General features: G+C 41.5%; 1 protein-coding gene across 13 annotated transcripts in view; it reads right to left on the bottom strand.

Annotated features, from left to right (window-relative positions):
• Nucleotides 1–22244: 22244 nt before the first annotated feature.
• The window catches only part of FBXW7 (F-box and WD repeat domain containing 7), a 229553-nt gene continuing 223969 nt past the window's right edge, over nucleotides 22245–27828 (bottom strand). For all 13 annotated transcript variants that reach the window (XM_057494833.1, XM_057494792.1, XM_036887774.2 and 10 more), the window contains 3 exons: nucleotides 27046–27271; nucleotides 25223–25433; nucleotides 22245–24177 (listed from right to left, as the gene is read on the bottom strand). In XM_057494833.1, coding sequence (XP_057350816.1) covers nucleotides 23909–24177; nucleotides 25223–25433; nucleotides 27046–27271 — 706 coding nt within the window. In that variant the 3' untranslated portion in view covers nucleotides 22245–23908. The remainder of the gene's footprint in view (nucleotides 24178–25222; nucleotides 25434–27045; nucleotides 27272–27828) is intronic.

Below are 27828 nucleotides of genomic sequence, written 5' to 3' on the forward strand. Positions count from 1 at the left end.
CCTGCAGAGGGGAGCCCCTCACCTCAGCCTCCTTGCTCTCTGCAACCATTTGCATCTCATTCTGCCAGCAATTGCTCAGCTTCTGGATTACCCAGCTCAGATCTTATTTTCCATTTATGATTGTTAAAAAAAAGAAAGCATCTATTTCACAGTAACCTCCTGGAAGCTTAGGAAGCAGGGGCCATCTGACAGGTCACATTCATACAAAAGAAAATCTTTGAAATGCATGTAAAGGTAGAAATTTCTTTCACATTCATCCCAGAGTTTCTAAAGCAGTAATATTGCCCTCTCATCTCCAATATGCCCCTGCATCTGCAGCATGCAGCTTATTTAGAGCAAATACGTAAAGGACAGGGAGGGAGAGGACTTGGGAAGAAGATTCCTTTAGAAAGCACCTTTTGAAAGGATATTTATCTATGCCAAGGGAAACTCCTGGGTATGTAGACTATTGTGTTAATAGACGTTGCCTCTGGTGGTAGAATTATGTGTGATTTTTATTTATTATGTACTCCTGTGTATTTTGCAGTCAGGGTGAAAAAAAAATCAGTCTTAGGTCCCACTGCCTTTGGGGTGTGGTGTGTGTGCTGGACTCCAAACCCACATGCAAATGGTGGTGAGAGAGGAAGTTCCAACAGGAAAAGAGGGTCTGCGGGCTAGCAGAGCGATCCAGGAAAGATCCAAGTTCTGTGGGATCTGGTCCTCTGACTACAGAGAAAAAAATGATGTGATTTTATTTCTGAAACAAGAGCTGGCATTTAATCTAAGAGGTGTCCTGGGTGCCGGGCAGACAGGGCGCCCCCTTTCCTTCTTCCAGGAACACCTCTGAAAGGGAGGTTGTAAGGACTTCGCTGAAGCAGCCATGGCTGGCATCTGTCCTCCACGAAGCATCTGAGTTCCTTTCCTTTCTCTCTCCATCTTCTTGCCACTCCAGTGCCTCTCCAGAAGGCGTTACACCCGATGCTGACAGATCCTGTGAAGTCTCCCTTTCTGTAGGCCGGGGCCTTTTCTCCTCTGTTCTTCTATTCCGTGACCCAGGCTGGGCTGCAGACTCTGGGAGGCCACGCACGCTCTTACCTGGCACCTTCTCACTCACAGGGGCCCGCACTCTGTTGCCGGTTTCAAGACTGGCTCATCTTGCCCCATATATTTGTCAGCATTCTTTGCAAGCCTTTCTTAATTCTTGGGCTAGAAATAATCTATACAAGTCAATGACAATCAATTAACAATACAATGAAGGCACATTAGAACAATGAGATCTTACTTCTTCTACCCATCAACTGGCAAAGATTTTTAAGTGACACCCCCCTCCCCCCCGGAATTGCAGCTGGTATTGGGAGGCCGTGTTCCTGGAGGGCACTTTGGCATTGGGTATACAAAGCTGCAAGACCATGCCCTTGACCTAGCCAACCACTTCTAACAATTAATCCTAAGGAAATAATCAGAAATGGACATGAACAATTACGCACAAGATGTTCACCAAAGCATTATTTATATTATTTTGAAAAGGGACAAAAACGGAGTTGATCAAGAAAATAGATAAGAAATGCATACAATGGAATACCACACAGCAGCTATAATTTACGTTACAGAAGTATATTTACATAGCACATATATTCAGATGTAGATGTATGCCTAGGAAACTGTCACGCTGAGTTGTCAAGTCGAATATGACGAGTGCACCCAGCCTGCCATAACCACAGTCCTCCGAGCAAGTATTCATTGATAGCAGCTTGCCTTTGTGGCATGTGACATGTCCTCCTGTCCCCACTACCCCAGAGGTCTGTGGTCTAGGAGACTAAGACAAAAATCAGCTTTCCCCAAACTCTTTTGGAAAATTACAGGTGAAAGAGAACCCAAACCAAACAGGCTCAGGAACAAAAGGTATGTAATTGGCTAATAACCCCAAGGCAAGAATGGGTCCGGTTGAGAAACCATCCAGGAGTTCAGCAAGGTCACCAAGGACCCAGTTTCTTTCTGGGGAAGTTATTTATCTCCCCCACCACCATTTTTCCTTATGAATGGCCTCAGAGTTGGTCATTGGCAAGAATAATATGCCACCTTTAATCTCTGGTAGGAGCAGCTCATTTCGTTATCCCCTTAGACGGAGCAGGATGCAGAGGCTCTTCTGAGCTCTCTGGGGAGCTGATGGCCTGTTCAGGCTGCTTTTCACTTCATAGCAGCAGCAATTCCACCTTTACCTCCTACCTTCCAGAGGAGGAGAGGGGAAGTATTCAGTAGCGTTTGTGCAAGTTCTGGGATTAGGGACTTTCATTTGCCCAAGTTCAATTGTGTGACCATCCGTGACCCAGTCACTGAACTCAAGGAAGTGGGATGGATGGGACGGGACAGGCCTGGACAGGGTGGGACAAGATGGGATGGGATGGGACAGGACGGGGTGGGGTGGAATGGGAAGGGATGTGGTGGGGTGGGATGGGACAACACAGGGTGGGATAGGACGGGGTGGGATGGGACGGGACGGGATGGGATGGGACCGGGTGAGATGGGATGGAATAGGATAGGGCTGGATGTGATGGGATGGGATGGGGAGGGATAGGGTGGGATGGGATGGGGTAGGACGGGGTGGGATGGGACGGGACGGGATGGGACGGGGAGGGATGCGATGGGACGGGGTGGGATGGGATGCCCTAACTGGCTGCAGCTGCATCATGAGAGGTGAAAGAAGGATCCACACTGAGAAGAAACCCACCAAACACCTGTCACATGAAGCAAGGACAGCTAAATAAATACGTTAAATGTTAAATTAAATAAAGTCACTCAGATTTATTCCCAGCCTTTAATGTCCTAATGTGCACTATAAACCACCAGGAAAGAGGTGGGCAGAGGAAGGATATAACGCACAGTGCTTCACGCTGAGCAAATACGGGAAATGCTAGAGCAAATATGAGGCAGATGGGTGGCCAGGGAGCAGGGGGTCACGGGTCCCAGTCGGCCTGGGACAGCCTTGACGTATACTTGCTGCTCGAGCTTAATTCCTATGAGCCCTTATCCCTCTCGAAAGAGTTTCCAGTTTGAATGACAGATTGTAGGGTCACCTCCAGTGAGCGGATAGAGGACTGCATGTTGCTACAGGTTAGATGGCGGATCACTGACCCAGAAGGATCCTCTCCTGGAGGGCTGGGAATGTGGGACCTAGAGGAGAGCCATTGGGAAGAGATGGAAAAGGACCGGCGGGAGCTGCCATGCCACAGGCAGAGGGGGCGGAATCCTGAGCCTTGTGGCCACCAGAGCAGAGCCAGCGCAGGGCACTTCTCCAGAAGGGCAGGAGTGGGTGGGGTGGGGCGTCCTAGGGAGGTCTGCCTGCCCGACTCCCTGACTCGTGGCTCCCAGTTCTGCTGCTGGGGTGCTGGCCTGCGACAGCTCACTCCCCGGGATGCTTGCACAGCCCTCACCCCACAGCCCCTCTGAACACGTCTGCACAGCCCACGATGCCCTTTCTTGGGGTGGGTCTCCATTCTGGCTGCACATCAGAGCCACCACGGAGCTTTTAGGATATAAAGACCATCAGAAGGCCTCCACCCCCTGCCCAGGTTTTTGACTGAAAGAAAAAATATTTCAAATATATTTTGAAACCAGGTTTCAAAAACCTGCTTTGCTACAGATGATGAGATTATAGCATGTTTTAAAATACTCTCTTTTTGCTCTCTGTCATATTTTCCAAAACTTCTTTAGTGGACAAATATTTCTTTTGTAACCAAAAATTATAGTTATTTAAAAACAAGGAAGCAGAAATAAACCCTTACACTTATGCTCAGTTGGTCACCAACAAAGGGGGTGAAATAACTCAACAGGGGAAAGAATAGTCTTTTCAATGAGTGATCCTGGGACAACTGGACATTCACCAGCCAAAGAGTGAATGTGGACCCCTACCTAACATACCACACATAAAAATTAACTTAAAATGGATCACAGACCTAAATGTTAGATCCAAAACTACAAAACTCATGGTAGAACACAGAATGGTAAATCTTTATGACCGTGGGTTAAGCAATGGTTTCTTAGAGACAATACCAAACAGCACAAGAGAAAGAAAAAAAAGAGGTAAATTGGATCTCATCAAAATGAAAAACTTTTGTGCTTCAAAGGACACCATTAAAAAATTGAAAAGACAACCCACAGCAGTGGAGAAAATACTTGCAAATTATATACCTGATAAGTTACCTTTTTTCAGAATATATAAAGAACTCTAGTAACAATAAAAAGACAAATAATACAATTTTTAAATGGGCAAAAGATTGGAATAGACATTTCTATAAAGAAGATATATAGCCAATAAGCATGTGAAAAGTTGCTTAACATCTGGTATGATGGGTATTATTTAGCTTGATTGTGGTGATTATTTCATAATGTGTACACATATCAAAGCATCAAGTTGTACACCTTAAGTATACTTCGGTTAATTACACCAAAAATGAAGCTGGAAAAGTTAAGAAAAGAGAAAAGGTACTCAATGTTAGTAGTCATTAAGGAGATGCTAATCAAAATCACAATGAGATACCTGACTTCATACCCATTAGGTGACTAAAATAAAAAAGATAGACAATAACAAATGCAGTCGAGGAGAAACTGGAACCCTATACATTCCTGGTGGAATTATAAAATAGTACGGCCACTTTAGAGAACAGCTTGTCAATTCCTCAAAAAGTTAAACATAGAATTACCATATGGCCCAGTAATTCCATTCCTAGGTATTTACCCAAGAAAAATGAGAACATATGTCCACACAAAACTTGAACATGAATGCTCATAGTGGCATTTTTCATAATAGCCCAAAAGCAGGAACAACCCAAATCTCCATCAATTGATTAGTGGGCACATGAAATGTGGTATATCCCTACAAAAAATTGGCTATTATTCAGCCATGAAGGAGGAATGGAGTCCTGATACGTACTATAACCTGAACAGACCTTGAAAAGTGAAAGAAGCCTGTCACAGAAGGTCACACATTGTATGAGTCCATGTATATGGAATGCTCCGAGGAGTCAAACCATAGAGATGGAAAGTAGATTGATAGTTGCCAGGGGAGGGAGTGATGCTAAGGAGTATGCGTTTCTTTCTGGAGTGATGTTGCAAATTACATAGTGGTGATGGTTGTGTAACTCTGCAAACACATTGAAAACAACTGATTGTACATTTTGAAAGGGTGAACTTTTGGGTATGGGAATTATATTGCAATAAAGTCATTATTAAAAAACAAACCAACAGTCAAGGTGTCAGTGGTACAGGAATGTGACAGTGAACCCAGGGCATCGCCCGAGGAGCTGAGGTTGGAAGTGTGGGAAGGGGTGGGGCTAAACGAAAATGAGTGGTGGTGAGAGGATGGGGGGCCCTGAGGGAGCCCCATTCCCGCCTCATCAGGCCCTCTGGGCTGAATTCCTTGAACAGTCACAGTGTTCTGAACATTTTTTTAAATCAAAAGATGATTGCAGGGCTAATTATATCTTGCTAATTCATCTGCTCCTATTTGTAAAATAAACTTTATTTTTTAGAACAGTTTTAGATTTACAGAAACATGGTGAAGATGTACAGAGTTCCCACATAACCTCACATCCAGTTTCCTCAGTTAATATCTTCCCTCAATGTGGTACTTGTGTCACAATTAATGAACCAACACTGATAGGCTACTAGCAGCTGAAGTCTATACTTCACTCAGGCTTCCTCATCCCATGTCCTTTTTCTGTCCCAGGATCCCATCCAGGATCCCACATATCATTCAGTCATCATGTCTCCTAGGTGTCCTGCCTGTGACAGTTTTTCAGCCTTTCCTTGTTCTTAATGACCTTGACAGTTTTGAAGAGTACTGCTCAGGTATGTAGAATGTCCCTTGGTTGGAATTTGTCTGTGTTTTTACCATAATTAGACTGTGGCTATAAGATTTTTGAGGAAGGTCACAGACGTGAAGTGCTATTTTTTCCATACACCGGAGGTACCTGTCATCCACATGACTTACCACTGTTGATGTTCAGCTTGGTCACCACCAGGCTGAGGTCAGATTTGTCGGGTTTCTCCACTTGCAAAATTTCCTTTCCACCTCCTTTTCTGTACTCCACTCTTGGAAGAAGGCACTATGCACAGCCCACAGTAAGGGGTTAGCTTCCACCCCCAGGAGGGCAGAGCGTATGTAAACATGTCAGTCACTTGGAATTCTTCTGCACAGACAATTTGCGTCTTCTCCCAATTTATTTATTTATTCAATTATTTTTAAATACAGCATAGATGAACTTATGGATATTTATTTTATACTTCCAATTATAACCCAACGCTAAAATTTTTTTGCTCCGATTGTCCAACATTAGCTGTGGAGAGCTCTTTCCACTGGCTTGGCCCCATAACTGTGGGTGCTTTATTTTCCTTTTTTGAGCCTTGTCTTACTTTCTGCAAGTACAGTATGAGTTATGATTTTTTTCTTTTTATTACAAAATATCTCAACCAAACAAAAGATTAAGAGAATAGTATAAAGAAACCTCACATACTCATCTCTTAGATATAACAACTGTTAACATTTTGGGGCATATCTACCTCATCTGTTTTTGTTTTATTTTTATGTCTCAGGTAAAGACTTTAAGAACATCACCTCCATATCACCATCACACCCAGCAAAGTGAATACTAATGCCTGAATATCACCTATTACAAGTCAGTGTTTCATTTTTTCCTGTTTAAAAAAGCATCTTTAGAATTGGTTTGTTTGGATTAGGTTTACATTGGATTGGCCTAATTGTATCTTCACGGTGCTATTTAAGATGTTCACCTATCTTTAGTGCTTCTTATAAACTAGAGTTAGATCTAAGAGCTTTATTATATTTCCCCCAAAGCTGAAAACATTAATAAGGAAGCTTATACAGTGAATAAGACTTTTCATTTCGATGGAACTTACCTCTTGTGGAAGTGAATATACCCTTCAGGAGCTACGTTTAGCAGGAGGGAGTGACAGCCCACCGGTCAGGCCTCAAGGCTTCGAAGAATTCACAGCCGGTGATGCTGAGTACAAATGCCAGGAGAGACATAACCAGGCTCACATTTTATTAGGGCTGGGATCATTTTTGCTAGTGCTCTGGTTACCAAGTTCCATAGACTTTTATGGACTGCTCCCACTCTATTTTTCCCATAAGCCCCATAATTATTTTAGCACTCCATGTTGTACAACTCAGGGTTTTTAGCAATGTGTACATATGACGTTAGAGCAGAAGTGCCAGTGCATCTTCATTGAAAAGAATAATAGGAGTTTGAAAAGAATTTCCAGGAGTATGGCCCTGGAAATCTCCGAACTTCTGGTCTATGTGTCCAAGGCTCCTGCTAGCCCCTTCCCATCTCCACAGCTCCTGAGTCCTCTTAAGGGACTCCCGGGGCAGTGGCTTCCCTGGTGGTCGCCCGGGAGCAGGCCAGGCTGGAGACTCACCCGGGTGCCCCCAGCGCCCCTCCTGGCAGGGCCCTGCCTCTGTCCCTAGCCTCTCTTGATTCCCCTGGTTCTGCTTTGTTTACTCGTGCAGGCCTCTGACCTTCAGCTGGGGCAGCAAGACTGCTGTCTTTACCAGGATAGTCTCCATCGGTTGCCTGCCTAACGCCCAGGAGGGCACATCGAGCTCGCTCATGGGCCGCAAGGCGGACCTCTCAGAAATGTGAATTGCTGAGGATGAGGCTGAGCCCTGACACACCAGGCCCAGGGACCGGCTCCTGCACACCAGGTGCGGTTCTCCTGGGCCAAACAGCAGACACATTGCTGCTCTGGGAATTTTGTTTTAATAATTCATTTCTAGTGCTGGCAGAAAAGAGTTTTAGTTTCTTCTGTATTTCTCATCTTAATTCCCTCCTTTCCCCCACCCACCCTATCAATGCTTCATTGAGTGATTCTGAAGGCTTGGTGCAAATATCTCAAGAGCCACTGAGGAAATTAAAATACACACTTTATAAAACAAGCAAAAAACACTTTATGGTGCTTCTAGGACTTGGGACATTGGATGGAATACAGGTATGAAATCAAACCCCCATTAACTGACAGAGCTCCAGAAAGAACTGCTGTGTGACTGGCCCTGGCACCCCACTTTTCCATGTGGGGGCCCCTCCTTACTCCGAAGGCCAGTACACCACCACCAGGGCCTCCCTGGAGCACGGGGTCAGGTCAACAGAGGCCCGTGTCGGGACTGCTCCCTGGGGCTCCGGGAGAGCGTCCCGAGGGAGTGCCCTAGCTAGCCTCCGGGCAGGGAAATTCAGGAAAAGGGGCTTTGGGCCCAGTGCGAGTTTCGTCACCAGGCCAGGGGCCACCCCACCTCCCTGCGTCCCATGGTGAGTGAGTTTCTGGAGTGGTCTGTGCCACGTCCCTCGGATCCCATCCTCGCTACAGGTGGCCACATCCAAGGCTTCCGGAAGTTTTGGAGGCTCGTGACTCAAACAAGACGGAGAGGTAGAGAGCCTCGCTCCTCACGGCCCAGCACCGGGGAGCAGGAACTTCCGTCCATTCCTAACACCCCCTTCTCCGTGCTGGGAGCTCGCATCTTCTAGCTCCTTTCCTGAGTCTCCAATTCCTCCATCTCCTGGGCATTCTACTCCCTCCCTCAGAAATCATGTCCTTCTTGTGTCTAAGATTTTTCTTGTGCCTTACACATTCCCTGGTATCCAGAACATTCTGAAAGTGGGCAGAGAGAAGAGCCAGTTTTAGGGTCCTAGGTGAAGCTTATCTCCAATCTCCAGAACCATCTGTTTGGGCAACTTTAGGCAAGTGGCAGACATGCACTTAGCTTCTGTTTTCTTGTTGCTAAAACAGATAAAACTCATCCATTTCTCAGATGCACTGTAAAAGTGGGCTGAGAAGTGGCTATTACTGTCACTTTTGTTCCACAGGTGGTGTTTCCAGCCTCGAGGCTGGAGGTCAAGGGCGGCCTGGAAGCCCTGCACCTGCTGAGCCCCGACTCCCCAGCCAGTTTTCAGGTGTCTCTCTCAGCCGCCATGTGGCTGATCCTCTTTCAAGATCTGTTTGGCTGCTTGTTACATCCATAGGTTTCCCTTTCTGCCCAGACCTCCCGGGGGTCCTTACCGCTCTGCAGATCCAGGGCATCGGGATCCCTGTCCACAGCCTGCTCACCACCTGCCCTTGCTGGTCTACACTGCCTTCCAGTTCCAGGGGGGGGGGGGCCTTTCCCCAACTCTTTCCAAGTTGGCCCCAACTTTCAACAGGCAATGCCTGGGGAGGGTTGTTGGGAGCAGGTGCAGAACAGGGCATGTAGCAGTTCTACAAACTCAGACATGGCTTCCTCAGATTTTCTAGTTCAGCTGCCTGAAAATAAAGTTTTACAGGATGGAGTGAGGGAAACCTGGGTATTCTATGCCTTATAAAGCTCCATGGAGCTTCAGGGCTGGTGTACAATATATCTGAGATTTATGTTCCTCTGGGTATTTAATTCCTTTGTCTTCTTCCCTAAAGTTGTGCCCAGAAGCCAGGGTATGTCAAAGTCCTTGAGAACCAGCCACCTAAGTTCAGGGCAGCCAGATCTCAGGGACAGAGAGCGACATTTTCCTCTAAGATAGTTTTGCTGAAGGGTGGTGTGTCTCCTATCCTCTGAACTGCTAGGGAGCTTCTGTTGTGTGTGGCAGCAATTCAGTGCCCACTAGGTAAAAATAGCTTTTTATTTATTGACTGGCAAAATACTCTATTTACCAAACCATTCTGGGTCCCTCTAAAGATAAAATGGAGGTAAAACCCCAAAAGGAAAATTAAAGCCTTAATGCAGTCTGGCAGATTTCTGCTTCATTTCATTGTAAATTGAGTGCAATAAAACACAGCATCAGTAGCGTCCCCAAAAAAGCAGCTGTATAATTTTCTTTTGTGCAAAGAACTAATTCTGAAGTATAAGACTTCTCACCTAAGAGAAGTCTAATGATGGTGGATGGTTCCTGTACACTAATTATGTCTTCCTTTGTATCTTTGGCTTGAACTCTAATTTGCTTACAGCTTAATGAACATCAGTTCTCACTACAAAATACCTAAGTACCTGGGAGATTGAATACTTAGGCAGTCAAAGGCTTTCACTCCCAACACTAATCTTCTAACCCTCTGCATTCAAAACAGACTTCTAAAGGAGAGTGGCTCTTTACAGGTTTGTGAATCACCTTTGAGCAGTAACTGTACACTTAAATTAAAAGCCATGATCTGGCAGATAACCTGGGTTGTGCTGGGAAAAAAAAAAAATTGAAAATGAAAAAAGAAAAAAGGTGTCCTAGTTTAGGTACTGGGCATGACTTGCCAGTTTCCATCTTTGCCTGATGCAAAAGCCGCACATTTTATGGCTGTTTCCCTGACTTTCGTTTTTCCCAACATTTTCCCCAAAAAGTCTGATATTTTTTCAGGTGTTTTCTCTCTATCTTTGAGAATTTGGAAAATGTGGAGCAGCAGAAACAGGGGAGGGTGTTTGCCCATGGAGCCTCTAGCCCATTTCCAAGATCCCTCCTCCTTTAACACTTTGCTCCTAGAATGGTGATGCGGCAGTCACTTCGACGGTAGATGATCACAATTTATAAAATTCCAACTGAGAGTGATCATGTGTTTCACTTTACCGTGACTTCTCAAAGTTCAGTATTTGAGATGAAGGACGTTTCATCCAAGAGAAAGACCCAGAGGGTTAAGTCCACACTCATCCGGCAGGCCTCAGGTGGGACCTGAGATTGCGCATTTCTGCCGCTGGACCACACTGAGTCCTCTTCCCCAGATTATCTGATTCTGTCTTCATGACAACCCAAGAGGTTGGTACTTTTTTATAGAGGAGGCCATGGAGGGGCAAGGAGATGAAGTAACACACCTGGGCTCACCTGGCCGTAGACAGCCCACACAGCCTCCTCCTTTCTTCAGTGTAACACTCTAACACTTTCAGGGCCCCCAGAGAAAACAATATTCTTTTTGATCACTTTGGGTCAGATTAATCAGAAGTGACCCTAGGCAGAAGAGGTAACTTCTACACTTCACCTGAAGGGTACAAATGGCACAATATACCAACACAAATAAGGGTGGCTTCTCCATTTTGTTGCAATTACCCACTCTTCCCTAACACTGCACACTGAAGTTGGGGCCCAACAGAAGAAGTCACAACACCTGGCCATGACTCTGTATCCAGACTGGTAGGGTTCAAATCCTGGCTGAACCACTCTTACGGGCTCAGGCAATTTGCATCATCTCTCTACGCCTCAGTTTTCTCACTTCAAAAGGATGATAATGATAGTATCTACCTCATAAGGCTTGTTGTGTGAATTATACAAACTAACTCATGTGAGGTGCCTTCCATGGGATAATCCCTTAAAAAAATGTAAGCTGCCATTATCAACAGGGAGCTGGAACAGACTCACTGAGAGCATCCCCTGAAAATGCGGGTAGTGTTTCTTTTTTCTGTACATACATTTAAGGTCAAGTAGCTGATTTTACTAATTCTTGCCTATAATGAATAAAGGAAAGGACCTGCCACTTGGCACTCTCTGGTCTACAGCATCTTTAAGAACTGACACTATAAATGGTCCAAAGCAGAGAGAGAGAGAAAAACATATAGGTGGATGTGAGCTCTTAGGAATTATGCTTCTATTTACACATGGAGTCTCAAGGCTCTTTCAATTAAGACCATTTCCTTTGATTGTAAATGTGTGTATAGGAGATATTTGCTGAGCCCAGTTCCTGTGGTATCAATGCAGGACTGAAATGCAAACATACTGGCAAAGTGGAAACACACTTTTATTTCCTAAGGGCCCAGTAATCAAGGCAAAAGCTATTACTTGATCGCATAATTAACCTTAGAAATAGAAGTGTAAATAGCACAATTCAAGAATTTGTTAATTGGTCTTCCTGCTACTGATATTAGCCCAAGTTCATCTGTTGTTCTCCTCTGTCGATTATCCTAAATAGGAAGTTTTCTAATTTGGATTTCTCTTGAGTAAAAGAGTGAGAAAGAGCTTTTTTAAAAAAATAATATGAGACTATTCTGTAGGTAAATGATTTTTTTCTTCATAGAGGTGGACCTAAATTGAAGGAAGATACTCTGATCTTAGTGGATTCGGACCTCCCTCTAGATTTCCGTTCCGTGCACTGATTAGCCAGATGGCCCGTTACTGATGTGGGAGGCCGCCCCCCCAGGTGGTGGGGACATAAAACAACCAGTAACGCTTATCAGCAGTCATGCTTCCAGGACTTGGAATCTCAATCTAATTTAGTTCTAATTTATTTTCCCCATTGCCATGACTCCTTAGTTGGGTGGAAATAAACAGAAACAGAGGGTGTGTATGGGCTCAGGTCCTACGCACATAGGCGGCGTGTGGAGTTGCGAGGTGGAGGGCAGAGAATCCCTCTCCTAGGAGTTTGAAAGATTTATTGTCACCCAAGCAGGAGGCTTGGATTCTGAAAGAGGAAAGGTCACAGCATTTCTATCCTTGGTGTTTCCCTTCCAGAGTGGCATGCCTGTGTGGGAGCTCACAGAAGACGGTCTCCAGAAGAAGCAAATCAACACTTAGGAGACACGTTCATTGGAGCCCTGGTTATGAAGCAAAGTTGTTTAATTAAATTATACCCTGGGCCTCTGATGACTGCTTTAATTTTTTTAAAAAATTGCTGAGGGTAGTGATACTAAGCCTGATCTCTTCACACATACTTAAAATTCAAGGATACATCTTATGAATAGTCCCTAATGATTTCAGAAAATCAAGAAGTTGCCCACTTCAACAAACAGCTGTTTTAGTTGACAAGTGATGGTTAAATAGCTCTCACAAAAAGAAAATCTTGTTAATGGTCTCTCTAGTTGTGTTGAAACCTTCAGGAATCTTGCTGGTAAGAGTCAACACGGCCAACCAGAAAGTTACAGGGAAACACACGTGTGTGAAGTTTGTGGCTGTGGGACTCAAACGCCACAGACCTCCAGGGGCAGATATGGAAGGCCTGTATGGGGCCTTCTGCAATCTAGGATGTGTTCAGAGGATTGGGTGGCTGCAGTCTGTCAGTGAGACCTTAGGACTCAGCCGAGAGAGCTGAGCTGACAGCAGCAAGCCTCTGCCTCCCCACAACGGCCCCGTAAGCCTGTGGGCCTCTGGCTGTCCCTGGTTCTAGAGCCTTTAGAGAGAGCAGCCAGGGCAGATGAAGAAGTTGTGGGCAATGCAGACATTTGTTTTGGCAGGTTCAGAAGGCAGGAGTAACTACATGGAGGGCACACCCTGTCACAGCCGTGCTGGTCACCAATATGCACCCAGACCAGTTCACACTGCCCCCTTCTCAGGCACAGAAAAGCCCTTTGGGCATCAGGTCAGTGATACACTCTGCCTCAGCGTGCTGTCAGCAGGACCTGCTATGGGCACAAGGGACGTGCTTCTAACCCATTGCTCCTACTTCTACTGACCACATGCTGACCCTTTCCAGGCTGATTAGAATTTCAAGGGAAAAATAGAGTTTCCAAAAAAGACATCCTGAACTTCATTTTACAAAACATTTGGTCATTTTCATTTTGCTGAGAAGTATTTTCAAAAAAAGTGCTTAAGATACCTGGTGGGACAATTTGGAAGTTAAACCCAATGCTCATTAGAAAGATGATGGAAAACCCAGATGGGGATGGGAGAGGGGGCTGCCTCCTGGGGGCTCCAGACGTGGCTGGTCCTCTTGACACAAGATGCTCGGGACTACAGCCACTTCCCCAGCCTCATGCTCAGATCAGGACCGGAAGTCTAAAGCTTGGGATCCTAGTTCCAGAGCTTAGTTAAGTTAGCTTTTTAGGTTAGTTTTCACTTAGGGATGGTGGTCAAAGGAAAGTACACTTTATTAAGAATTCATGAACCAGGGACTATGCCAAGCACATTACATGCATCATCTATGCAGTCTTCCCACTGTCTAATGAGGGGGATTATTATTAGTCCCCTATACAGATTTAAAAAAAGGAGACAAAGAGAACCTAGGATAGTTACCCCCACCCAGCACCATCCTAGCTTCTACTTTGCTGTGGAATTCCTCCAGAAACCCCCCTAAGCCCCTCTTTGTGCCGCAACACTAGATTACTTTGGTGACTAACTAGATCAGTGCCTTGCTGATGGATTCTGACTGCCATGGGTAAAGAAATGTCATTAATTCCTCAATCTGCCATATTGATATTTTTGGCCTTACTTCATAAATAATGTTTTTAGCAAAGTAATAAAAAAAAACAAAGTCTATCAAAATACTGTGCCCCGCTTCTCCCCTCAGCCACAAAAGCAAACATTTGGAACTTTTAGCAAATTCTTCTGATGTATTATCTCCTGTCTTTGTAGTATGCTTAACCTCTTATTTTATTTTCCTTTTAGAAATTAATAACTTCTAATTATGGTAGATGAGGATTTAACTCTCTTTCCCTCCACTCTACCTTCCCTCCCCTCCTCTGCATATATTTTAGCAAAATCATTTATCAGTATTTATATTTTTATGGCTACATAAATATGTTTTACTGCAGGGCTAAACAGTGTACTATGCTTATGCTTTTTCACATACTATTTTGAATTAATAATTGCCTCATTTTTATCTGTTGCATAGTTTTTAATATGTTGAAACAATTTTTTTTCTAAGTATATCATTAGATGTCTTGAATACTGAAAAGGTTTTTTCCCTAAATGCTCTCTCATGATAGTGAGATGACTTATCATTTCCTTTTGTATTCTTGGGGCCTTTCTCTTCAGACCCTCCCTATTTACCCTTCAAATGGTAGTTCTTGAGTCTAGAATGATCATCCTAGAGCTGTCTTCACCCGCTCCTTATTGAAATCCTTATTTTCTGTATACCATGTGTTCCACTTTCATGGTTTATTTCATTGTTTTGCTAGATCACATTTCCTGCAAGCTTTATAAGAAAGAATTTGTGAGAGGCAATATTTGGAGTCTTTATATGTCTAGAAATGTCTCTATACTCCTCACTTGATCAATAATTTGACTGGGTATACAATCCTAAATCAAAAGTAATTTGCCAGAGAATTTTGAAGAGATTTGTCCTCTAGAATCTGATGCTGCTATTGAGAAGTCTAAAATTCCAACTGTCATTTTTTTAGCCTGATTTTTCTTTCTAAGTATTTTTGAAGGGCTTTTGAAGGGCCCAGGTACTCCAAAATTTTGCCAAATGGATTTTTTTTCCTATTCATTTATTCAAAGGACACTCAGCAGACCCTTTCAATCTGAGGGTTTTCTGTCCTTCAATTCCATTAATTTTTTTTTTGTATTTATTTTTTGAATAATTTATTCTATTTTCTTTTTTGAAATTGCTGTTATTTGGATGTTAGGACATCTTAGACTGATTCTCTAAGTCATTTATATTTTCTCTAATTACGATCTCTTAACTTTTGATTTCTTCTGTTTTTATTTTCCATTGTTTTTTCTTTTCCTTTTTAAAATTTCTACATTTCATTTCTATGATGCCTTTTTAAAATCACATCCTTTTCCTATATTGTAAGATGAAGTATTTTATATTTCAGAGGGAATTAATTTTTTTTCCAAAGTTTATTTTATGGATTTTTTGGCTTACTTAGTTTTTCACATCAGAGGTCGTTCTCAGATGTTTGGTGATTCTTGACTGCTCATATTTAAGAGAGAGACAATAAAAAGTGTGCAGGAAGCCCTCTGTAAGTGGTTGGGGGCTCACTGAATGTGGAGTTTCTGCTTTGATTGGCTGAAGAGCCAAGTCATCGGTGGAACCCTTGCCTCTCTGCCCAGTGATAGTAGATGGAAACTTTTTTCTTGGGTTGCTCACTTCTCTGAGGGAGAATCTTCTGGAACATGCCAGACTGTTGGCATCCTCGGAAAGGGGTTGAGGGAGAATGGCAGGCTGTAACTTCATCTCCATTGTCATTTTGGAGCTTCAGCCCCTGCTGCTCTCTCCTGTGGCTGTGTACTCTGGATCACATCCCCTTCGCAGTTCTTGCATATAGTGTGTGTGTATGGTGGGGAAGTTGGGAGCTCGCACAGGTGGTGCCCTGGCTGCAAGTAGATGAGAAAGAGACGTAAGCTCCACTCAGTCCATGTCCTCTTACTTCACCCAGTCCCCCAATTCTCAGCCCCGTGTCTTGCCTTTGCCTTCCACAAAAAAAAGGGAAATAGCTTATGTTTCATTGGCATTCTCCTCCTCATGGGTGCTTTAGATTGTAGTTCTCTAATCTGCTTGTCTGGAGACCACTCCTGTTTGCTTTCCTTTATCCAAAGCTGTTGAAATCTTTTGTCTACTTGATTCTTCGGGTTATGCCCAAATCTCTATTATAAAATAGGTCCTGGAAGAGAAAGAGGTCACACCATTTTAAACTGGACTGCATATTCTTTCCTAAGACTGCTCTCTTAGATTCCTGGAGTATTTTGGAATGTAGTTTGGGCACTGCTTTCTGGAAGTCTTATAGGTCTCCTCTCCCTAAGCTTCTTAATCACCAAAAATTTACCACAGATATCTTTATTTTTACTGGTAGCAATACTACTAAAGATAGTTACTATTCCTTAAATACATGATTAGCCAAACACTGTACCAGGCCCTTCATGTTTCCTCATGGACACACAAGTCACAAGTTACTTTCTCTTCTATGGATGATGAAAGAGGTTCAGATTTTAAAAATCCTTTAGTCACAGAAGTGGCTGAGATGGAATTTGAACACAATTGTCTTTCCCATTAATAAGAACAATGGCTGCTGACGTTTATTGAGGATTTACTATGTAGAGTCAAAAGCTTGCTCCTCATTTGCCTAGTTGTCTTTGGGACACAAGTCAATGGTGATTTTTTTTCACTTTTAAAAAATAGATGTTTTATTTATTTGTTAATTTATTAGGGGCCTGGATTGGTCAAAGTTTACTTTACTTTAAAAAAATGTTTTATTGTGTTACAGACAATAAAATGCACAAGTCTCAGTGTACAGCTCCATGAATCAAGATTGCAAACATTCTAATTTATTTTTCTCTTCACTTTCAATGATTTTTTAACGACTCTTTTCTGGTGTAACTGAAGTATTCATCTTTTGTGGAAATCGCACATATTTTTCCTGAATGATCCAGATAAAAACTTGCATTTAATAATGTGCTGTTTGCCCACTTTTCCTATATTCCTATTGCTATGCGAACCTCTAACAGAAAGTCTTTTCTTCTCAGGCAATTCATTCACTTTTGACTCTGTAATTGGGAAAAGTGAAAGGGGATTCATCACAGCCAAACCCATAGCTGGAATTGACTACACACTTGTTCTTCAGCACCCTCCCCACCCTGCCCCCTGCCCCAGTTGAAATCCAGGGCCTTGCTTGCTTCTGTGGCTTTATGCCAGCTCCCAGGTTGACAGGTTGGGAGTGGGGGCTACATCATTACCTGGTATGACCTATGACAAACTACATGTTTCCATATTTGCAAGGCAGTTGTGAATCAATATATAATATAGTGGTTAAAAGCCTGGACTGTGGAGCTACAATGCCCAGGTTTGAACCCCAGTTTCTCCAAGTTTTTTTTTTTCCTTATTAACTGTATGGCCTTGAGCAAGTTACTTGACTTCTCTGTACCTGTTTCCTCATCTGTAAAATGGGATTACTAATATGATATCATGGGACAGTTGAGAAGATTAAATGAAAAATAAATGATTTAAAAATACTTATGTCCATGCTAAGCTTTAATAAATGCATATATGTGTACAATGGGAGCTAGGTACCATACTTTATCACTGGTGATAACTACAACCCTGTAATGAGTACCTACTACACACCAGGCACTATGCTAAGTGTTTAACATACAGTATCTCATGTAATACACGTAACATGTTACCCAATTACAGATGAGGAAATCGAAGTTGAGAGAGGCAGAGATCTTCCTTGAAACTGATAAAAGTTTCAGGGTTCCTCTTTTAACAGATCCCTGCGAGAGCTATAGGGGTCGCTGGACATTGTAGTGCTCCAGGTGGAAGGATAAGCAGGCTGCAGTCAGAAGCATTTCTCTTAAGCAATTCTGGTAATGGCCTGGAGACATCTCAGAACTGCATTACCAAGGCTTCAATAATTTGTTGTTTTACCATTTTAAATGTTCACCTTTGGAATTAATTGTATGGGGTTGTTTTTCTTTTAAGGGGTTCCTTCAGTTTATGCACTTCAGGTCCCTGAAACCCAGATCTGACCCTTACCAGAGGTGCTTGCAGTTCTATTTTTTACCTCTATACTTTATTGTGTTCTTGTTGAGTTTATTTAAGCTAGTCAAACTCACCTTACAGGAACGGAGAGCATCCTCAAAACGAGAGGCTTACGGTAGCAGGGGACTATACTGTCTGCTGATTGTATTAATTAAGGTGTAAGAGTTTGGTAAAATCTTAATGAGCTTCCCCATATAAGTTTAAAAAGTATTGCAAGTAACCTTTGTCTTACAGTGGTTTGATGTCTCTCTTACAATCTGTGAACCTCCTAGAAAAAGGGTAAATTGGCAGTATATTTTTGTGGTCTACTATATTTGAATCTTTGATTTGCAAGAGTGATTTCAACATAATTTTTCTTTTGTAGAGCATGACTGCTGAAGCAAAACAAAACCCAAGGATAAACAGCCTTCATAGGTTTTGCCATGATAGATTTTTCAAGACAAAGAATGAAATGTCAAAATGTCCCCTCAGTGGCTCCTTGTCCTTAAGAATCCTGGGGAGAACCAGATCATCTGAAATAGAAACTCTGCTATTTTTATACCCAATTGCAAATTGGCAAGTCGCCAGGCTTTCAACTCAGCAATGAGTCTTCCTAAGGAACTAGATCTACAATTCATTTATCCTTTACACTTTGGGGAAAGATGTAAGAACCTTTGAAATTACCTTTTGCTGTTTTTCAGTATCCTGAACCTAGAAAGAGAAGGTGGCAGAGGGACGAAGTTGGCAAGAACCTCACTCATGTGGGCATCACTAGTATTAATCGAATGGATAATGAGACATGTTGTCTGGTGAGCATGCCAGGCTATGTTTGTTTCAAATTCAAATCAATGACTAAGCACTCCCAGTAAAAGGAATCTGGGTACAGCCACTTTGGCTCTAATTTAAAATCCATCTCCTGGGCAGTAGAAAATGCAAAAATAAAAAATTATGCATCAACTTTGCAAATTACTATATAGGACTCCAGGAACACTGTGTACACACATACGGCAGCCTCTTCAGACACAGAGGCCATCGATCTGTCATGGAAAAGACTTAGGAAATCTCCTCTTAGCTACCTATACCCCTTCTTTAGGTGACCCTTTCCTTTTTTTCATGGGTTAAGAGGAGAAAGGCTTGAGAAAACAATGTTATTATGACTCACTGAGAGCAAGAGGCTTATTCCCACGTTCCTGTATATTCTTATATATGTATGTGTGTACACACACACACACACACACAAATATGTACCTTCAAAATGCAGGAAGACAGGGCACTTTAAAACAACCTGCATCAGAAATTCATTCATCAGTAACACTAAACCACTTTTACTGTCAGTAGAATTACAAATGGCTCTACAAAACAGGAGGTTGTCCTACGTATGGCTGTAAGGACGAGGCTGCATCCTCTATTGGCTGGTGGTGGGGTATAGGTTATATTCTCGATGTTTATTGGGGATGGAGGATGACTAATAGCAGGCAAATGAAGAAGGCTGTGTCTGAGGGAAGGCACCAAAATAATAGTAATAGTAATAGTAATAATAATAATGTATCCTGACTCTACTCCTACTAAGCAGAGCCACTTGTTTCTGGTTTCAGTATGGAATGGAAGGAGTTAGGGGAGCGAGGATGGAGTCAGGCAGGCTCCTTCAGGGTATCTTCCCTCCACCTCTGTACCTTTGTTCACCAAGTGCAGTGAGTGTTTCCATACACAAGGTACAGCATGGGTCTGGGGAAGCTGACCTTGATCTCCTATTTCTCTCTAACAAAGAGAAAAGTATGGAGATCTTTGTTAGTTGTTTGTAGCCTTAGTTATTTCAAGTCAGAGAAATAAAAGATCGTAACAGGATAGCTGAAAAGACATAGAAAAATGGATTAAAACAGTTAATACAAATAATGGCCACTTACTTTTTGAAATTAAAGAAATAGGTAGGTTGGAACATTTACTTAACCATTTGGTAGGTGTTAGCTGTTAGAAATTAATGAAATGGCTGTGGTTACTGAACCTCAGTAAGCGAGTTTCAAATACAAACAATTCCAGTTAAAAAAATGAGATATTTAGTATTTACTGAGCATCTGCTATGGGTTTTTATGGATTACTTTTGTGTCCTAATTTTAATTTTAGTTTCAGGCAATGTTTGATCTTTGGGATCTTGTAACACCTAAATGTGGGGACTGCCTATATTCTGGTATAGATTTAAAAATCCAGTTATATATATAAGGTGGTACATTTCTTCACTGAAGTCACCGCAAAGCAGGGTCTCCTTTGTGACCTTCCTTACTACACTGACAATACTTTCATTCCTTTAGGAGGAGGTTAACATTTTCCCTTTCAGGAACATTCCTGCTGTAAGAAAGATTACTCATTTATTCATAAAATAATATTTAGTCAACACCTAAACTTATACAAAATCACTATTAGGTGACCCATACTGGTCTATCTCACAAGACGTCTGTGAGACTCAAATGAGAAATCTGTGACCACTTTAAAAAATGTAAATTGCTATATAGAGAACAATGTTATTTTTATCAAATACCTGAATGAGTCACAAACACATTCATTGTCCCCAAATATAAGAAGCTACAATTATCTGAATCTGTTTTCTTAAAGTTTTAGGAGCAGGTTCCGTCATTGAGCTCACAGTGCCATCAGTGTGCTCTATCCTTGAAAACATTTCACTTAGTCCCTCCTACCACTTTAGGAGGTGGGCATTCCCTACATACTTGATGAGGAAACGTGAGCTCAAGAAATCTGCTGAGTAACTATTAAGTTATACTAATAACCTAGTGAGACTACTAATAAGAAATCTCTTGATCCCATACCTAGATTTGCCTGCACCTGTGAACTCTTTGTATTCTACCATGTACATTTCTTTTTAAAGACGGTATTTTTTCAATTACATTACAGTTAAGCCACATTTGTATTATGAAATATCAAGCAGTTTCAAGACTACCAATGGAATTACAACTTTTTCTTGATTATTCAGTCACCAATATGAACAGTAGGCAATGGCTCTGGGCTAAGCCCTGGTTTACTCACCCTAAAGCAGGTAGGGCTTCTGGCCCCTGTGCTTTATGGCCTAATAGGATTTTTGCCTTGTGGTTAACCAGGCGAGTTTTCTGTCTTTTTCTAAGCTGTCACTTTTCCCTGATGTCCCTGAGCCTGTAATATGCTGGGGACTAATAAACCAAAAAACCCAATGTACCAGAATGGAGTTCAGATGCTGATTCTTGGGTCCCACTCTCAGATGTTCTGATTTAGTAGCTTTGGGGACATGAGGCCCAAAGCTGCCCTATGAGTAAAGAACATGTACTTTATGACTGTGAGAAATTTATTTTCTAAGTAGTGTTCATTTTTAGGATTTCATCTATGGCCTGGACATAAGGGGGTATAGCTCAGGGGTACAGCATTTGACTGCCCATCTGTGGCCAGGAGAGTTGAGACTAATAGGTGGGGGTGGGGGGGCTATTTGAGAGGCTACATACTATAAATACTGAGCTTCATTTTTTCCCACTTATAATATATTGAATAAAATGGTGACAGAAGAGCCTGAAAGAATCACAAAAATGACTTATTTTTTTCCAAAACCTTGTTTTAGTCTGTCAAAATCATGGGTTTCTTTCTTCTTAAAGGGCATGGGTTTGAATTCTGGAACTTTGCTAGCTATCTGACTTTTGATAAATCACCCAACCCATCTGAGCCAGTTTTGCCTTCATCTTTAAAATGGAGGTAATAGTCCCTACTTCTCAGGGATGGTGGGAGCTTCAGAGATAATGCATAGAATGTTCCTGGTAAGTTCAATACATGGTCAAATTTAAAAAATGGACTTTAAATAGGAATTCTAGTTGTAACTATCACAAAAGTTTTGTTAACCTCCGAGGGACCCAGATTTCATAGTCATACATAACAGTGTAATAGAGATAAGCACAGTAGAGTGTCCCTCCTCAGAGTCTAAGGAGTTAAGTACAACTTCTATCTGTGGCACAATATCCTCACTGCCGCCCTTTAAAACGGGCCTGGAAATCCTGATTTCAGTGCCACCCTTACATGGCATGCACAGAAACCAAGACTGCCCTTCTGAATATTAGAGGCAGACCCTAAATATTTATAATGAAGTATTATCACCTTGGTGGAAGAAACAGGCATACTAACATGAAAAAACACATTTTATTGCACTTAAGTTATAAGAAAATAAAATTTCTAAGTGAATCAAACCATAGACACAATCCCTTTAAAGGTTGGTTTCCTCCATCATGTCAGGTTGTTACATAACTAAAATTAACCAACTTGAATCTGATTGTTTTAAATCAGACTATAAATAAAACAACAACAAAAAATAAACAGGAGGAGGAAGAAAAAGATAGCCTAGGATACAGTGTTAAACCACTTTCACAGTTCAGCTTGAGTTGTGTGGCTCTTGGAGAATGAGGCAAACCATGTGACTTTCATTCATTTCATTTGTTTGCATGTGACGCCTTTACTACAAAAACTGGATAGTTTCTGCTTTGTCAGTTATTCAGAGCAATGAAACTGTAACAGTTGTTTTCCCAAATACTGTAAAACACTAAGACTGACCAGCAACTTTATTTTAATTTTGTGTTTTATATATTTTTAAAATATTTTGTCAGTTTTATTATGTATGTTCATCCATTCACCACAGCCCTCAAAAAGAAGTTTCTCCACGGAACAGGCGGCAATAGCTCTGTTCCAAGGAATGTGTTTTAATTTTTGCCCGGATAAAAGAAAATAAGCTTTGCACACACTCTCAAATCTTTACTTGCAGGCAAACTTCACTCTTTATTATCTGAAACTCTCCCATTCTCAGCCTCTTAGAGGCACAGATGGTTCAAGTTTCAGTGGCAAAAAGTCTTTTTTTCCGTAACCAAACTAGAGCAAATTTGGAATTCAGTCTGGGACTAAAACGTCACAGCAGAAAAAAAATAAAAAAAAATAATTTGCTTTTTTCTTTCTTTCATTTAGCAGCATAAATAAGTTTGGCCACTGGGAGTACAGTACAGGGGCGGGACAACAATCCCATATTTGAAGACCTACTTCTAGCACCAGCATCAAGAATTAAATCCATCTCAGGACTCACAGAACCCAGGACAACTCGCCACCTTTGAGCAACATAGGCATTGAAGAGTGTATGTGGAAGCGACAGTAAATAGATTAACAGAGGCTAATACTGTGATTGATTGACATTGGCAATGGTTGGCAAAAAAAAAAAAAAAAAAAAAAAAAAAAGCTTTTCATGGTAACTGTACAAAAACAATTCACAGTAATTTTTTTTTTTAGCTTTTCCACTCCAGAAAAATGACTTTTTGTTGCAGATGCTCTCTAATCAGAAAGTCAACCAGTACTTGTTTTGATGTTATTGCAGATCCTTTCCATGGTCTCAGTGGTAAAAGAACAGGCAAGCAGAATCTGTAACGATGCTTCAGCAAGAACACTGCCCAGTGACCACTGGAGAAGAAAATAAAGAAATAATTGCACCTGGTTTGATTTAGAAAGTCTCCTTTTGCAAAGCTGCCCTCAGTCAGAAGTGAAGCCTTTTATGTGATGAGACAGCAGACGCCTCTCTTGTCAGTTATGGTTTGTCACGTCTTCCTCTTTCCCTCAGTCTGTAGATCTTTTCACTCTGTTGCCCCAAGCCAACTTCCTGCACCACTGAGAACAAGGGAATTTTTTTCTTTTTCTTTTTTTTCCTTTCCTTCCTCTGTTTTTTTCTTTTTTTCTTTTTTTTCTTTTTTGCAGGGGGAAGGACAGGGAGTATATCGTCTACACATTTGGACAAATTCATCTTTTCTGCTCTTTACTTCATGTCCACATCAAAGTCCAGCACCAGCAGCTTGGTTTCTTCAGTCCCATTACGACTCCCAACTGCACACACCAGCTTTGTGTTTGAGGCTCTGATCCGCCACACAACTCCCCCGCTCCCCCCACTCTCCAATGTGACTAGGTTTCGAATAAATTCACCCGTTTTCAAGTCCCATAGTTTTACAGTTCCATCATCTGAGCTGGTAATTACAAAGTTCTTGTTGAACTGTAAACAGGTCACAGCACTCTGATGCTTGTTAGGACCTAGGCAAAACCAAAGGAATTTAATTACTGGTTAAAAATCATAGTTAGGGGTTAGTTACAATGTAATTTGTAGATGCCTATGTTAGAATACACAATAAATGAAAAATTTTTAATGCTGCATATTTAGGAACTGTGTTCTGAGTATTTTTGTGTCAGCAGGGAAGTAATAAACTCTGGTAGATATTTGTAACTGAAACAGTAGCTTTCAAGGGTTCTGTCTTCCAGGAAGCTTGGGTAGCTACGAAGCACCCATTTTGATTTCCAGCTGTATAAAAGAGCTTTCCTTAGTGGTGATGCAGACAGTCCAGCTGCATGCACTGTGCTGATGAACAAATAAGCCTAAGAGATCTACTACCCTACCACTCTGAACTAACCAGTCCAAGGTGAAAGCTGAATGGACACTATCCCAAAACTCTGGGAAAGGGACAAAACCAGTGAGCAAAAAGCTGCACCACTTTCTAAGGGCTCGACCAATAAAAATAACTTAACAGTGCATGAGAAGTTAACGCTGTAGTGCTTCATTCAGTATTAGTGTCTTCCACGGGCAGCTTTCGGGTTTAGTGGCACTATCAGTCTTTCCCAACCTAGTTAAACAGATGGCTAAGGGTCTAAGTTGAAGTCAAACCAATTTTCTATCAGATTAGAGATGCTTCTGTTTTTGTTTTCAATAAGGTGGCTCTTCAATTTAAAATTGGACTACAAATTCAAAATGAAGTGATCAAGAAACAAATGAGTACGGTTCTTCTGTGAAACAACCAAGATCTTTCTTCACATTGTTCTTTTAAGGTTACAGAGAGTTAACTGTACACACAGGAAGTGATTAAACAATTTTATACTACAAAAATTTGTAAACACTTTCTCAAGGTTAGCCTAGTTCTGTCAAGTGAGAGTGGAAAGATTCATAAACTTATCCAAAGTAAGCATTTTCTTTTTGTATGAAGTTAATTCTTCTTGTGATGCAAAAGCTCCATATTTCTTTTTGGACTTAACAGTCTCATTTTTTAATGAACATTTTAACAATTAAAGGTGTGGAACCAATACCTACCTTGCAATGTTTGTAAACACTGTCCTGTTTTTATATCCCAGATTTTAACTGTAGAATCTGCATTCCCAGAGACAAGAATGTTGTCTTTGAGCTCCATTCCACTTGTTAACGACTGGTGTCCTGTTAACGTGTGAATGCAATTCCCTGTCTCCACATCCCAAACTCGGATTGATGTATCAAGAGAGCCACTCACCACATGGACGCCGTCAAACTACAAGAGACCCAGTTCGTTAGACTAGGAGTGCAGGTATTCTTGATGTTATTTATTGACCTTAATCTTCATGAGAGGGGGAGTAGAGCAGAGTGTGGAAAACAGGTCATGCCAGGAACAAATGAGGTACTAGGTTAAAGTGCACATAATGAAGCAACTCTACAGTACATGTCCTCAGAAGCCTCTTTCAGAAATGCTAATTTTTTTGTGGTCAATGGCTTCAAACTAGATGGAGAAACAGTTGGAAGAAAACAAAAGACCTAAAATGAACATGTTATTTTCAGATCATCTGGCCATCCCTAGTAGCTATAGATCATGGATTACTTAATAAGGATTGCCATTTGAGTTTGACCTCCCCATAGCAAGCTGAAACTACTGACATAGCTTGTGATAAAAGGTATGCTTATCAACACCCAAGGCATGAAATGGGCTAGAGATAACTGTCATGATGCTTTAAAGTAATTCCATTAAACACTGTATGTTAAATAAATATTTCATTTACAAGAACTTAATGCTAATTAGGAAATGTGCCAACAGATAATTATATGGAATTAGAAGAGATGGCATTTTAGTAACAAAGGTAATCTATATACTTTGAGAATATATCTTTTCTAGTTTCCTACCTATACCAAAAGTCAGTAAGTTCTTAACAATTCCCAGAAGACCTATAATAATGTTGCAACCTCTCTTCTCAATCTAATGGCTTATTTAAATGAGAATATTATACCCATTAAGGTTGTGAGCATACCACAAAACATAAAAACAATTGCAGCCAATTCCCTCTCCAGAATTCATGGCCTCTTCTAATTTATCGAACATCTTTATCATGTGTCAGTATTTTATGACATAGACAATATTCCATCTATTAAGACACAAATGCCCCAAGAACAGAACTACCGGCACTGGGACTATGTACCAATTTGCTGATCACTAACGGGAAGCGCCTGGCAAATAAGCTACATAAAAGAAGTATTGCTGAATTGAAAATGCTATCTTGCAGAAAATATAACACCCAGCTTCTAAACTTGTTAACAATACCGTTATTTATCTCAAAATATGGCAATCTATTCAAGGATATCAGGTTCAAATGTAAACCCAACGAATCAGTTTAGTCAAATATATTTCTTTATGATTACAAATTAGTAGTCCTGTGACAGGAGAGCAGCCTTACGCAGAAAGGCTCCACTTCCAGTTTGAATGGGGATGGAATCACAATTACATGGGCCATCAACTTTCTGCTATCAAGGCAAAGGGGCAGCTTTTGGCCAAATTAATTCTCTGCTAAGGAGTTTATTACAATTCAGGTTATTCTCCTATGAGACTATGTACTCATTAATTAATACAGCAAAACACAGGGCTCCAAAGTCTCAGGTTCAAGACAAATATTTGTATTTGAGAGGGAAAATGGATCACAGAAAAACTGAAACAAATCACTTAGTTTCAAAATCTATGCTTTCTAAATGCCAAGTATATCAGTGGGATATACTTTATAAGTAAACAGCAAGAGATTTGTCTTTTTTGAATCAGTCATTTGATGGTGATTATCTGAGTAAAATAACCTTAGGATTCATCAGTAGAGCATCTAAGGGAGAGGAAAGAGATGATCTCTTACCTGTAGTGAATAGACTCTATTAGTATGTCCCTGCAACGTGTGTAGACAGGTCTCAGTCTCTGGATCCCATACCTTCACCATAAAATCATACGCTCCACTAACAACCCTCCTTCCATCGTACTGAACACAGCGGACCGCTGCTACATGACCCATTAAAACATGTAAACATTGGCCTGTCTCAATATCCCAAACCCTAAGAGTGGCATCTCGAGAACCGCTCACAACTCTGTAGGAGGGGAAACAGAAAACAAATGCATTAGCATTTTTGGTAACATGAGCAAACATGACTTATAAAGTCAATGGTCATTAAACCTTTTTTCTTTTACTTAAGCAGGAGCCCCTGTTTTCAAAGAATCCTATGCAAAACCTTGATATGTAAACATACAGAAGGTGAGATACTCTGACTGGGATGGGAAGCCGGGAAGCTTAGAATTCTGCCTGTTTGGTTCTGCCAGCCACAGGGGATGGAGAAATACCTCGCAGTGGTGGGAACCGTTTGAAAACCACTGTACTGTACTTCAGAGGAAGAAGACGGCAAAGACGAAGGTGAGGATGAACATGAAGGAGTGGCCAGAGCAGCCGCTGCCACCACCACATCTGAGCACAATAATAAGATCCTGACTTGAAGACTTAAATGCTAGTATGGGCAATACATATAAAATGTTAACGGGAGAACTCTGGGTATAGCATTTTAAAAATATTTTAATTTTCTTTATTCTTTCTGCCATTGCCCCAAATTTTAATTATGAACATGTATTTACTTTGTGATGAGGGAAAAAATTC

The sequence above is a fragment of the Manis pentadactyla genome, chromosome 1 (assembly GCF_030020395.1).
Source record: "Manis pentadactyla isolate mManPen7 chromosome 1, mManPen7.hap1, whole genome shotgun sequence".
In the NCBI taxonomy this organism is placed as follows: Eukaryota; Metazoa; Chordata; class Mammalia; order Pholidota; family Manidae; genus Manis; species Manis pentadactyla.